Consider the following 12,942-nt stretch of genomic DNA (forward strand, 5'->3'; position numbering starts at 1 on the left):
ACCGGCGTCATAACATATCATTTGACGGAGCGATCACGTGGTAAACGGCCGCTATGAGCGGCCGTTTACCGTGATCCGTGATGCGCCGGGTCCACATGGATGCTCTCGAGTGCGCGAGAGCGGAATTCTGGGAGGACGTCATATGACGGCCTCCCAGAGTTAAGAAACCGCCCTGTAGCCGTCATTCGGCTATAGGGCGGTTATTAAGTGGTTAGAGTTAAGGCAGAACTAAATTCATTGATTTAACACTTTCAAAAAATAGTTACATTCCCAGCATGTGCTGGGAATGTAACTGTCAGTTTGTACCAAACCTCCCAACTTTTTGAGATGGGAATGAGGGACACCTAACAGCAAAGTATGCACACATAGAACACACCCCTTACCACGACCCCTTAACAGCTTACCGCCCGCCAGCCATCATATGATGGGCAGGCGGCGAAGCTCTTGACCTGGGCAAGTGTCATATGATGTCCGTCCATTTAAAGGGGCGTGCACACGATCATGTGCGTGAAGCCCTGTACCTTTGGTGGCAGCATGTCACGGAGACACCGCTCGCCACGTGACTTCATCACAGCCGATCACAGATGGTACCGCCCCACTTTGCACAGCGCATGCACGTGATCGCGCTGCACGTGCATGTTGTGGCAGCGTGTTCCATTGGCCGGCGGCTGTTTACCACGTGATTGGCTGTGATCCTTTTCACAGCTGATCACTAAATGTAAACATAGAGCAGCAATGAGATGTTACTGGGTTCTCCTCACTCAACGATCTGTGTGAGAAAGAGATTGCGGTAACATTACCGCTTACAGTGTACACCAACACTCACTGATTGCGCCCCCCCCCAATAAAGGGACCTGTCATAGTCCATCTGAGTACCCGAGTAACTGTCACAGTTCATCCAAATACCCGAGTACCTGTCACAGTCATATGAGTACCATAGTACCTGTCACAGTTCATCTAAGTACCCGAATACCTGTCACAGTTCATCTGAGTACCCGAGTACAAGTCACAGTTCATCTGAGTAACCGAGTACCTGTCACAGTCCATTTGAGTACCTGAGTACCTGTCACGGTTCATATGAGTACTGAGTACCTGACACCGCCCTTCAGAGTACCCAAATACCAGTCACAAGCCCATCAGAGTGCCCGAGTACCTATCTGTAGCCCATCAGGGTACACAAGTACCTGTCACCAAGGCATCGGAGTACCCGAGTACCTGTCACCAGCCCATCAGAGTACCCGAGTATCTATATGCAGCCCATGCCCCATAGAATATAAGTTGGGGTGTTTTGTGGGTAATTCCACTGTCCCGGTGCTCAAGGACCTTCAAAAGTGTGATGGGTAGGAATGAAATGAGATTGTGTAAGGCTCGATTCACACTAGCGCGTTTTTTGATGCATTTTGTAGAAATGCAAGGAAATTTTTTTAACATGGGTTCCTATGGAACATGTTCACATCAATGCATTTTTGTGCCTCTGCATTTTTGGAAAGGGTCGGGGACTTTTTTTCATGCAAAATGCAGCGTTTTGCATGTAATAGAAGTCAATGGACCTGCATAAAAAAAAAAGCAAGTACCGCGTTTTTGCCACGATTTGCGTTTTTGTTTTTTCATTTTTTTTCACTGTATATGTCTGGTTGCTAAGCAAAAAGCACTGCAAAAATGCTCAAAAGCAACATGCATAGATGTGAATGGAGCCTAAGAAAGAGAGTGTAATTTATGCTCCTAGAACGCATGAAGGCACTACTTCAATGTTGGGCCTTTGTATGTGGCCAGGCTGTGTAAAAGTCTCACATATGTGGTATCGCCATACTTGCGAAGAGTAGCAGAGTTTATTTTGTGGTGTAATTTGTTGTATGCATATGTCATAATATGACAATTTTGCAAATAAATAAATAATTTAAAAAAATCTTAATTTTGCAAAGAATTGTGGAAAAAAAAATTACAACTTAAAAAAACTCACCATGCTACTTACTCGGAATGTTTACTTTCTAAAAAGGGGTAATTTGGGGGGTATTTGTACTTTCTTGACTTGATAGTGTCTCAAGAAAAGAAATTCACCTTATGTACTGAAAGCCTGATCAGATGTGATCAATTTTCAGTGACCAGCACCATACTTTGTAGACTCTATAACTTTCACAAAGACCAAACAATATACACTAATTTGGGTTATTTTTACCAAAGTTATGTAGCAGTGTAAATTTTGGACAAAATTTATGAAGAAAAATGACTAATTAGCTAAATTTTATGACAGAAATAAAGAAAGGGACATTTTTTTCACAAAATGTATGGTATTTTTTTATTTATAGCACAAAAAAAAAACACTAGTGATTAAATACCACCAAAAGAAAGCTCTATTTGTGTGAAAAAAAGGATGCAAATTTCATATGGGTACAGCGTTGCATGACTGAGTAATTGTCATTCAAAATGTGAGAGCGCTGAAAGCTGAAAATTGGTCTGGTCAGGAAGTGGGTTGTAAGTTCCCTGTATGGAGGTGGTTAAAGGAGAATTGTACAAAAAAACAAGAGTAGTTAAACCCACAAGTGCTTTCTTTTTACCACTACTATTCCTTTATATTGGCTTTTGGAATTTACAAATGCAGAAATTTAGAAATCAGATGAAAGGTTTAGGGCTGGAAAACACTTTTTGATAGATAAAAAGTGCATTTTACATACAACTATATAGATCAGACCAACATGAGGGACAAATGAAGAGGAATGAGGGACAGAGGGACATTGCTCTAAATCAGGGACAGTCCCTCGAAATCAGGGACAGTTTGGAGCTATGGTTGTGTTCTCAACCAAACTTTCAAATCATAAAATGGCTGGTGTCATAACTGATCACATGTGCAGCATCATGGCAGTTGCAGATCAGACGCCAGGAAAGCAGCTTCCATGGTTAAAGCAATAGTAAGGTTTCGTTTCACATTAAGCTAGAGACAAATTTTAAAGTGGTTGCAAAGCCTTAAGGTTTTTCACCTTAATGCATTCTATATATTAGGGCGAAAAGCCTTCTGTGCTGCAGCGCCCCCCTTTTTCTTACCTGAGCCAGGTCCAATCCAGCAATGTACATGAGCCCAGTCCAGCCGCTTTCTCTCTCCTCATTGGACAGATTGCGCAGATGGCTCCTGCTACTGTCAATCAAATCATGTGACACGGAAGCGGGGGGCAGTGTTGAATCCCGCTGTCTGTTTTCAATGGACACAGCAGTGGAACTTGGAAGCGGCTTTCTGTGTGGGGGCACCCAATGAAGAGGAATCTGGAGCGTCAGCAGGGGACCCCATAAGAAGAGGATCAGGGCTACTCTGTGCAAAAACAATGCACAGAGCAGGTAGGTATAGACACGTTTGTTATTTTACTACAAAAAAAAACCCTTTACAACCATTCTTTGCTGGGTTCACGTCTAAGCTGCATGTGGCTCACAGCAGAGGTCTGCTGCGTCCCTGTTCACTGTTTCAGGTCCGATTTCAGGCCCTGCTCCATTTTAGGCTCCATTATTGGCAATATTTTCCTTTCGGCAATGTGTCGAAAACACAATTTTTGGCAGTTTTTTTTGGCCGCTGAAATTTTGGTACATCCCTACTTTAAAGACTGCAGGTTTGGAGGGTGCCTGAGCTCCTATCTAGTATTAAAGCGGAGCTCCACCCTAAAGTGGAGCTTCCGCTCATTGGAACCCTCCCCCCCTCCGGCGCCACAATTGGCACCTTTCAGGGGGGAGGGGGGTGTAGGTACCTGTACAGTACAGGTATCTGCACCCACTTCCGGCATAGATATCTGCAGAATCTACGCCCCTTTCTGCAGGTCCCCCGCTGTCTGCTGGGAAACACACGGATCCCAGAGACAGCGGGGACCATCCTTATTGCGCAGCGCGACTCGCGCATGCGCAGTAGGGAACCGGGAAATGAAGCCGCAAGGCTCCACTTCCTGATTCCCATACCCAAGATGGCGGCGGCAGCACCCGAGAGACGATCGAGAGATCGGCTTCGGGTGCCGACATCACGGGTGCGCTGGGCGGGTAAGTGTCCTTATTTTAAAAGTCAGCAGCTGCAGTATTTGTAGCTGCTGGCTTTTAAAAAAACAAAAAAAAAAACGGCGGAACTCCCGCTTTAATATACCTCCAGTCCTAAGGTCAATCTTTGCCTGAATTCAGACCCGAAATAGACCAAAAGATGCATAGGACTGGTGCAAATTTGCACTGGAACTGCCGCGGAGATATATGAACTGGCCCCTAATAGAGCTGATTACAATCTCCTGCTGTGCGAATTTGATACAAGGAACCCACAACCAATTTGCACTAGTGTGAACCCAGCCTTAAGCAGTGGTTCTCAACCTCTGTCTTCAGGGCCCAATAACAGGCCAGATTTTAAGTATTACCTTGGAGCGATGCAGACTAGAATACTGCAATCACTGAGCAGAAAATTACTGTATATAACCTGTGATGTATTTCTTAGAGAAGTATGGGTTTAGCTTTTTTTCCCCATTCATATTTACCTAGGTGGATGCAGCATCAATCCGATTGTGCATCTCTGCACTGAGAACTGAGTGATCGAACTTCGCCCATGGCTCGGTTCTCCCAGCTCTCCTGCTCTGCTCCTGGAGCTCTGAGCTGTGGAGGGGAGGCGCGCGGCCATCTAATCGGCTCACTGAGAGACTGAGACAGCCATCAGTCCAGGCAGCTGGAGGATCCAGAGTCGGGATGACGCGGTGCCTGGACTGATATTGGCGACGTCAGCAGAGAGTAGACTTCAGACCGCTCTCTGCTGAAAAGGGGTCACAGAACTGCAAAATGAATTGCACCCCTGTGACCCATAGGAGAAGCCCAGCCAAACGAGCCCAGGCTAAACATCTCCTTTAAGTTATCTTGCAAATCTGGCCTGTTAGTGGGTCCTGAGGACAGGAGTTGAGAACCACTGACTTAAAGGGTGCCTGAGCTCACCGCTGTTATTAAAAGAGAAATTTGGGATTTTTTCATTTTAACAATCGTACTTACCTAGGTGGATGCAGCATTGATCTGATGATGCATCTGTCCCCCTCTGTCTCTAAAGCCCCGTACACACGAGAGGATTTATGTCCGACAGACTTCCGAAGGAGTCCTGCCGGAGTTCTGCCGGAGTTCCGACAGAGTTCTGACGGACTTTTCGACTGAGCGGACTTGGCCACACACAATCACACCAAACTCCGACGGATTCGAACGTGATGACGTACGACTGGACTCGAATAAGGAAGTTCATAGCCAGTAGCCAATAGCTGCCCTAGCGTCGGTTTTAGTCTGTCGGAATAGCATACACACGAGCGAATTTTTCGAAGGGACCGGGTCCGGCGGAGTTCCATCGGAAAAATTTGAAGCATGTTCCATTTTCTAAAGTCCGTCAGACTTTTGCGAATCAAAAGTCCGTTGCAGCCCACACACGATCGAATAGTCTGACGGAATCATTCCGTCGGACTTTGGATGTTGAAAAGTCCGCTCGTGTGTACGCGGCAAAAGACTAAGAACCGAGCAATCAAAGACCACTGATTGCTTTGTTCTCAGTGTTGCTTGAGCAGAGAGCTGATGACTGTCAGTTACCGGCTCTTCACTCTGCTCCCCCGTGCTCACTGGAGTGCTAAACTGTAGAAGGGGTGGTTTAGGAGATATCCCCTGTATCAGCATGTGCCGATGTCATGTGCATTGAAGCAATGGCATGTCCACGCCATTGCTTCAGTTAGTATGCCGTTACCAGCGGCTCCTGTGCGCATGCATCGCATACTAGCCCATTATGAAATACTTACCTTAGATAGAAGCTCTCACGCTGAGTTATTTCTGGGTTTGCAGGCTGCGGCGCTGTAATTGGCCGGAGCTGCGATGATGTCACTGGAGCCGCTGGTCATGTCACAGGCCCTTTAGAAATGGCACGATCTTATTCTAGGCTTATCTGTAGGTACAAGTGGTGTAACAGGGTTTTCAACCACTTTAAAGTGGTTGTAAAGGCTTAAGATTTTTTTCATGCATTCTATACATGAAGGTAAAAGACCTTCTGTGTGCTGCCCCCTCCTCCCCCCCACAGCCCCCCTAATACTCACGTGAGCCCTCTCTTTATCCAGCGATGTGCACGAGGGCCTTGGCTGTCCCAGGACTCCCTCTCCTCATTGGCTCACACAGCTGTCAATTACAGCCAGTGAGGCAATGAGGAGGGGGGGGGGGGGCAAGCCATGGCTCTATGTGTCTTATGGATGCATAGAGCAGGGCACAGGAGCGAGAATGCACCAGTGCCCCCCATAGCAAACCGCTTGCTATTGAGGGCACTTGTCAAGGGGGAGGAGCCAGGAGTGCTAACGGGGGGACCCAAGAAGAGGAGGATTGGGCCTGCTCTGTGCAAAACTACAGACTACAGGTGTCTGTTTTTTATGTTTTAGGCCCTGTTCACAAGGATGCGGTTTGAAATTTGCAGCAAAGTCTGTGTGGGTTACACTCCGCATCAAAATTTCACCCCATTCATGTTAACCGCTGCGGGTCCCTATGTTAAGTTAACAACAAACCGAAAATTGGTTTGCAAAGCGCAGTGCGATTTTCAGCATTGGATTGCATGGGTGTTCACAACCAGGTGATTCTGGTACGGAAAAAAAGGGGGTCCTGTACGATTTTAACCATACAGAATGAATGGCTCAAATCGCACTGCTGAAGAGTTGCATGTGATTTGAACAGGAATGCAGTACGGTATGCATAGGATCCAACCGTGCATACAGTGTGAGCAGGGCCTATAAACCAATGTAGTGCAAGGGCCTGCCTGATTGTGTACAAATTTAAAGGTTTGACCTAATATTGTATGGTTTTGGTAAATCTGAAGGAAAATTGTTTAATGTATGGCCAGCCTTATACCCAATTCAGCTTAAATTGTGTTTAACTATGTGTTTTTTTTATAGTTTGGGATGAATCAGTAGCAATGTCTTGGAAAAGAACTGGTTTCCTTTTACAGCTGGTAGCCACAAGGCTAGAGCAGGAGGCAGACAAATATAGAGCTCCCAGCAGTGGCTCATAACTTAGAGCTGTCACCGGAGTCAGGTGACCAGGAGGAGCGCGCTCTCGCCCCGCATACACACACACGCGCGCACACATATACACACACACTGACAGCTGCGATGACAGCTGCGCGCATGCTCGCCGCGGACCTTTCTGAACGAAGCCAGGCGCGCTCCCCGGAATGGGCGGGGCACGTGAACGTGCAGTGTTTGTAAGTAAATAAACGCTCCCGTGTTGCTCTGCTCGGTGAACGCGCTTCGGACACCTAGTGACAGAGGAGTGCATAGGCTGACCTGGGTGTGACAGCGGCTGGAGCTGACTCGGTGGTGGTCGAGGCTGGTTGTGGTGAAGTGGGTGCTGTGTGCAGTCCTTGTTTGCCAGGCCCCCCTGTATGTGTCATTGGTGTCCTCCCTCTTCCCTGTATGTGTGGAGACCACAAGGCCAGCACTTGTGTATGAGTGTTGTAGAGGCCAGGCTCAGCACCCACCCACCTACCAACCGTACAGCCCATACACTCAGCCCTGAACTCCAAACATGGCAGCTGAGGTGCACCAGGCAGCCCCAGTCAGGGAGGTGGAGAGAGGTGAAGGCCAGGACTCCATAGAGCCCAAGGCTCAGGGCCACAACAAGGAGAACGACCAGCACACACCCTCCCAGGTCAAAGCTATGGAGGCCCCGCTACCAAAGGTCAACCCCTGGATGAAGAAGAACACCGGGCCCACGCTGGGCAATGTGTACGGGGCCCCGGGCCATGCAGGTACGTCATGTGTGTTACCATATGCTGTACTCTACTGTTAGAATGTCTATCTTGTCACAGCTGATGATTATACTGGCATTCCAGCCACATCTAAAGATATGATACATATGGGATTTGTTAGAGATAAACAAAGCGTATCCCTCTATAACAGGGGTCCCAAACTGGTGGCCCTCCAGCTGTTGTGAAACTACAAGTCCCATAAGGCATTGCAAGGCTTGACAGTTACAAGCATGACTCCCCCAGGCGGAGGCGTTGTGGGACTTGTAGTTTCGCAACAGCTGGAGGGCCCACAGTTTGAGATCCCTGTTAAGTGTGTACTTTTCTCACTAAGGCCTCTCTCACACATTATTGTCCGTTTTCATGGATGCTGCTTGCTTGGCAGGGATCGATCTGTTGATCCCTGCCGAGCTGGCTGATGACAGGTCCGTCTCTCCTCACTGCAGGGTCAGAGCCCCGCTCTCCTCCTATGGGGGATCGGATGAAATCATCTGATCCCTCAGAGGGATGGAAAATAGGGTTTCCATCACAGCTGACATCCGCCGATCCATAGAGGTGCATGGAGCGTCAGTCCAGGTCCCCTGAAAAACTGACAGGCGGACCTGAACGGGTCCGTATGTGTGAAAGGGGCTTAAGTGTCTTTTCTGTCTGCTTCATTCCTCTCCTAGCTGCACGAGTTACTTCTGAAAAGTTTTCTTCATAATGAGGTAAAAATGTGACAGGGGAGGGCCCTCCAGCACACAGCCTGCGATGGACAGCCTCAGCTCTGTTCCTGTCTGCTGTATGAAGGGGGGGCGTGTCACTTCCCTCCAATCAGCTGTCAGCCCCCCACTGAGCTCTGCAGAGTGTAACTTCAGCTCCCGGTGTTCTGTCGAGTAGTGCCCGGTATGTACTGCACATGCACCGTACGGGACAGCACGACAGCTGATTTGCCGATCAGCTGGGCTGACATAACCAGGGTGCATGCACACATCGTAAGAGGTATCTCTCGATGGGAGATACCATGTCACAGGCACAATTTAAACCTATACAAAAAGCGAGGGAGACCACATTACTGCTGCTGGAGGGTGGCTGTGTTGAAGAGCTGGTTTTGTCTGTATTGCAACCTGCCCTTTCACACAGGAAAAACTGGCCGTTCAACAGTGCAAACTCGCCCTGCAACACAGACAAAACCGGACCATGAGCACATGGTAAAGCCGCCCCACTGCAGCGATGCACAATGTGAGAACTATGTTCTCCCCCCACTGTTTGTATAGGTTTCAATTGTGGCCATGAAATGGTATCTCCCGTCGAGAGATGCCCGCTACGATGTGCGCTTGCGCCCTGATCACGTCACTCCAGCTGATCGGCAAAGCAGCTGAATTGCGGCTCCGTGCTGCGCATGGACAGGCGCTATTTGATGGGGGCACTTCTCGACAGAACACTGGCCCTGTTTTCTAAAAGCTCAGACAAGCTGTATGAATTCTGCACTTTGAACGGATGTAGAGAGGAGAGGGCCAAAGATGACCAGTTATAACTTTGTGTAGGAGGGTTTGTTTTCATCTCTCTGTGTATTGCCTAAGGCCAGTCATTCCACTTGGTATATGTGATGGTTTACAACCACTTTAACCCTCTCACACTGACCACCTCCCGGCCCTTTAAGTGTTATAAAAGCTGAGAGGTGAGCATTCAGGTCATGTGACCGTTCAGAAAGCTCCCGATCGCAAGTATGCATTGGGAGCTTACCGATTCTCGTTAGCTATCATGCTAGTGTCAATCTCCCCCCATCATCTAATCAAAACAGCTGAAGACCTGGCTCCCGAAGGAATCCAGTGTTGATGAGGGAGCTTGCAGGCATTGGATCATTGAAACTCCAGTAAGTATTTGTGCCTTTTAGTTCTGCTTTAGACTGGGTTCACACTGCAGCGATGCGGGAACGCCGCAAATCCGCGGCGGGTTCCCGCATCGCATACCTCCCGGTGGCAGTTCACACTGCCCTATGCGAACTGCTGGGAGTGTCAGTGAAACGTTAATGACACCCCCAGATCAGTTCGCATATCGCAGTGCGATCTGCAAACTCGGACAGGAATTGGATCGCATGGTGTGAACACCCATGCGATCCGATTCTGCTGCAGACCAAAAAAAGGGTCCTGTGCGAGTTTGGGGCGGGTGCGATGCGAATTCAGCCATACTATCTGTATGGCTGAACTCGCATCGCACAGAGATTGGATGTGATTTGCACTGCAGTGCGGTGCGAATCACATCCAGTTCTCGTAGCCGCAGCAGTGTGAACCCAGCCTTAAAGCTGAATGAAACCCTCTTATCCATTACAGCCAAGAAAGCTGCCACTTTGTCGTTGCCATGGTAATGCACATGTGTTCCGTTATGACACTGGTCATTTGATGGCTTGACGGTTTGGTTGAGAGTATAAGCACCTGTGACAGTTTTCATTTACAGCATGCATTGAATGTATCTGTTTGGGAAACCATTAAATCCAATAGATTTCCTTTTGTTTTGGAGTGGAGCTGTTACTAAAAAATAAAATCGGCATACAGCTCTGTGTACATGCATGCAATCATCTTCCATTCTTTAAAGTGGGTGGTTGTAAAGGCTCTAAGTGTTTTACCTTCATGCATTCATTCCCCCCAGTCCCACTAATACTTGCCTCCATCACGATACAGCGATGAGCATGAGATCCTTGGCTCTCGACCACGGCCAATGAGAGGAAAGAGGGGGTGGGGCCGAGCCATGGCTCTGTGTGTGAATGGACACGCAGAGCTGTGGCTTGGGTGCCCTCATTGTAAGCTGCTTGCTGTGGGGACACTTGGCAGGAGGGAGGGGCCAGGAGTGCAAGCAGGAGACCAAAGAAGGGGAGGATCTGGGCTGCTTTGTACAAAACCACTGCACTGGGCAGGTAAGTTTGACATGTTTGTTCTTTGAAAAAATAAATAAAGTGATATTAAGGTAAATTTTTAATTTAAAGTGGTTGTAAACCCTTACAAACCACTTTGACCTACAGGTAAGCCTAGATTAAGGCTTAACTGTAGGTCCAAGAAATATCTCCTAAACCTACACGGTTTAGGAGATATTTACAAAAAGACAGCCACCGCTGTCTACGGTGCATGCGCCGTAGACAGCGGCGCGCAGGCTGCAGATCGCGGCGATATGCCGCGAGTGTCGGCTCCCATGCGCGGGAGTGACGTCATCGCTGCTCCGGCAAATCACAGCGCCGGAGCAGCGAGACCCGGAAGTCCCTCCGGGATCCATGGCAGCGGCAGACATGAAGACGGAGGACTGCTTCGGGGGCTTCGTTCTCAGGTAAGTTATTCATAATGAGCTAGTATGCTATGCATACTAGCTCATTATGCCTTTGCCTTGCAGGTTGCTTCCCCCCCCCCCCCCCCCCCATATATACGAGCCTTAAAGAGTAAGGTGATGTCTACTCTCCATCCTGAGCCTGCTGACTGGACAGTGAAAGAGCAGCAGCAGACAAATGAGGTCATCTTCTCACGTCTATCCGCATGTTCCATATCAACCTGTTTGCATGCAGCACACTTGATTGGCTCCCAGTATTGCTGTACAGTGGATTGTAAGAGGCCAATAACCAAGCTAAATTACTCTTCACTAGTTTCATAAAAAAAGTATGTTAATTTTGATAAGGAATTCCTAGCTGTCTTTTTTTACATTTGCCTGGAATTCAGCTTTAAGACCCCTTTCACACCACACCGCCCATAGCCTGGGCGGTAAAACGCCGGTAATCTTAGCGGCGTTTTACCACTGGATTTGCGGCGCATTTCGGCCACTAGCGGGGCAATTTTAGCCCTGCTAGCGGCTGAGAAAGGGTTAAAAACGCCAGCACTACGCTGCAATAGCGGTGTTTTGCCGGCGGTATTACAGCGCTGCCCCATTGATTTCAGTGGGGAGCAGCGGTGGAGGAGCGGTAAACGCACCGCTCCTTCACCGCTCTAAAGAAGCTGCTGGCAGGACTTTTCCCTGGCGTCCTGCCAGCGCACCGCTGTAGTGTGAAAGCCCTCGGGCTTTCACACTACAGACAATAGTGCAGCTTTTTTAGGGCGGATTGCAGGAGCTATTTCTAACGCTATAGCGTCTGCAAAACGCCCTGGTGTGAAAGGGGTCCAAATCACGTAGGGTACATCCACACCAGGTGCAGTGGGCATGATTTGGGCTAGTATTAGCGCAGTCCCTTCTCACACATTCCCCCCCCCCCAAGACATGGAAAAATGGCTTGTTTGTGGTGTGGCCAGTTGACGTTGCAGTGGTGTGGGGGGAGGGGAATTTTTATTTATTTTATTTTTTTTCCTACAGTTCCCTCTGATATCGCAGTAAGCTCTGCAGTGCATGTCATTTTTCTAAAAATGTACTGTATAATCGCTTCAGAGTGCTGATGTCAGCTGAGAAGAGGGGAGGAGACCAGCAGGCAGTCACATGAGTGCCTAATGGCACTCTGAAGTAAGCTTTAATACATCACATTTTTATAAATGACATGCACTGCCGAGCTTACTGTGATATATCAGATGAAACAAAAAAAAAAAGTTTCTAGAGCGGGAGGGGAGCTGACCCTCAAAGAGGGAAGGGGGAGAGCAGGCTGCGGATGATGGAGACACATATGCTGACTCCAGAGTCAGAGCCCGAGCCCAGCAGCCCTGATGCATGGGAGTCAGGGCAGAGAGGTGAGGGTAGAAACTGCAAGGATCAGCCAGGTATTTCAAGTGTTGCAGGGGGCCAAATGACACAGCACAAGCACTGTGCATTCTAACATGCTTTAAAGCAGGGATATGCAATTAGCAGACCTCCAGCTGTTGCAGAACTACAAGTCCCATGATGCATAGCAGGACTCTGACAGCCACAAGCATGAAACTCGGAGGCAGAGGCATGATTTTTTTTTTTTTTTTTTTGGGGGGGGGGGGGGGGGGCGGCTAACAAACACTTTAACCACTTGCAAAAAATAATGGTTAAATGATCAAATAACACTCTAAGCTCTATTTGTGGGGAGAAAAAGGATATCAATTTTGTTTGGGTGCAACGTCACACGACTGCGCAATTGTCCCATTCTTTGCAAAATAGTTTAAGCTCTGTCCGATTGGATGGAGAGCGTCTCTGAACAGCAGTTTTCAAGTCTTGCCACCGATTTTCAATCTAATGTAGGTCTGGACTTTGACTGGGCCTTTCTAACGCATGGAAAGACTGAGTTAGAA

The 12,942-nt window shown here is 48.2% G+C and overlaps 1 protein-coding gene across 1 annotated transcript in view; it reads left to right on the plus strand.

Moving 5' to 3' along the window:
- The first annotated feature begins 7,171 nt into the window (after positions 1-7,171).
- LARP1B (La ribonucleoprotein 1B) overlaps positions 7,172-12,942 on the plus strand; it is a 72,703-nt gene continuing 66,932 nt past the window's right edge. The window contains exon 1 of the mRNA XM_077476890.1: positions 7,172-7,750. Within this exon, the coding sequence (XP_077333016.1) occupies positions 7,528-7,750 (223 nt within the window). The 5' untranslated portion in view covers positions 7,172-7,527. The remainder of the gene's footprint in view (positions 7,751-12,942) is intronic.

This window comes from Lithobates pipiens, unplaced genomic scaffold (assembly GCF_037356315.1).
Source record: "Lithobates pipiens isolate NorthernLeopardFrog02 unplaced genomic scaffold, aLitPip1_a1.2 Scaffold_13, whole genome shotgun sequence".
Lineage (NCBI taxonomy): Eukaryota > Metazoa > Chordata > Amphibia > Anura > Ranidae > Lithobates > Lithobates pipiens.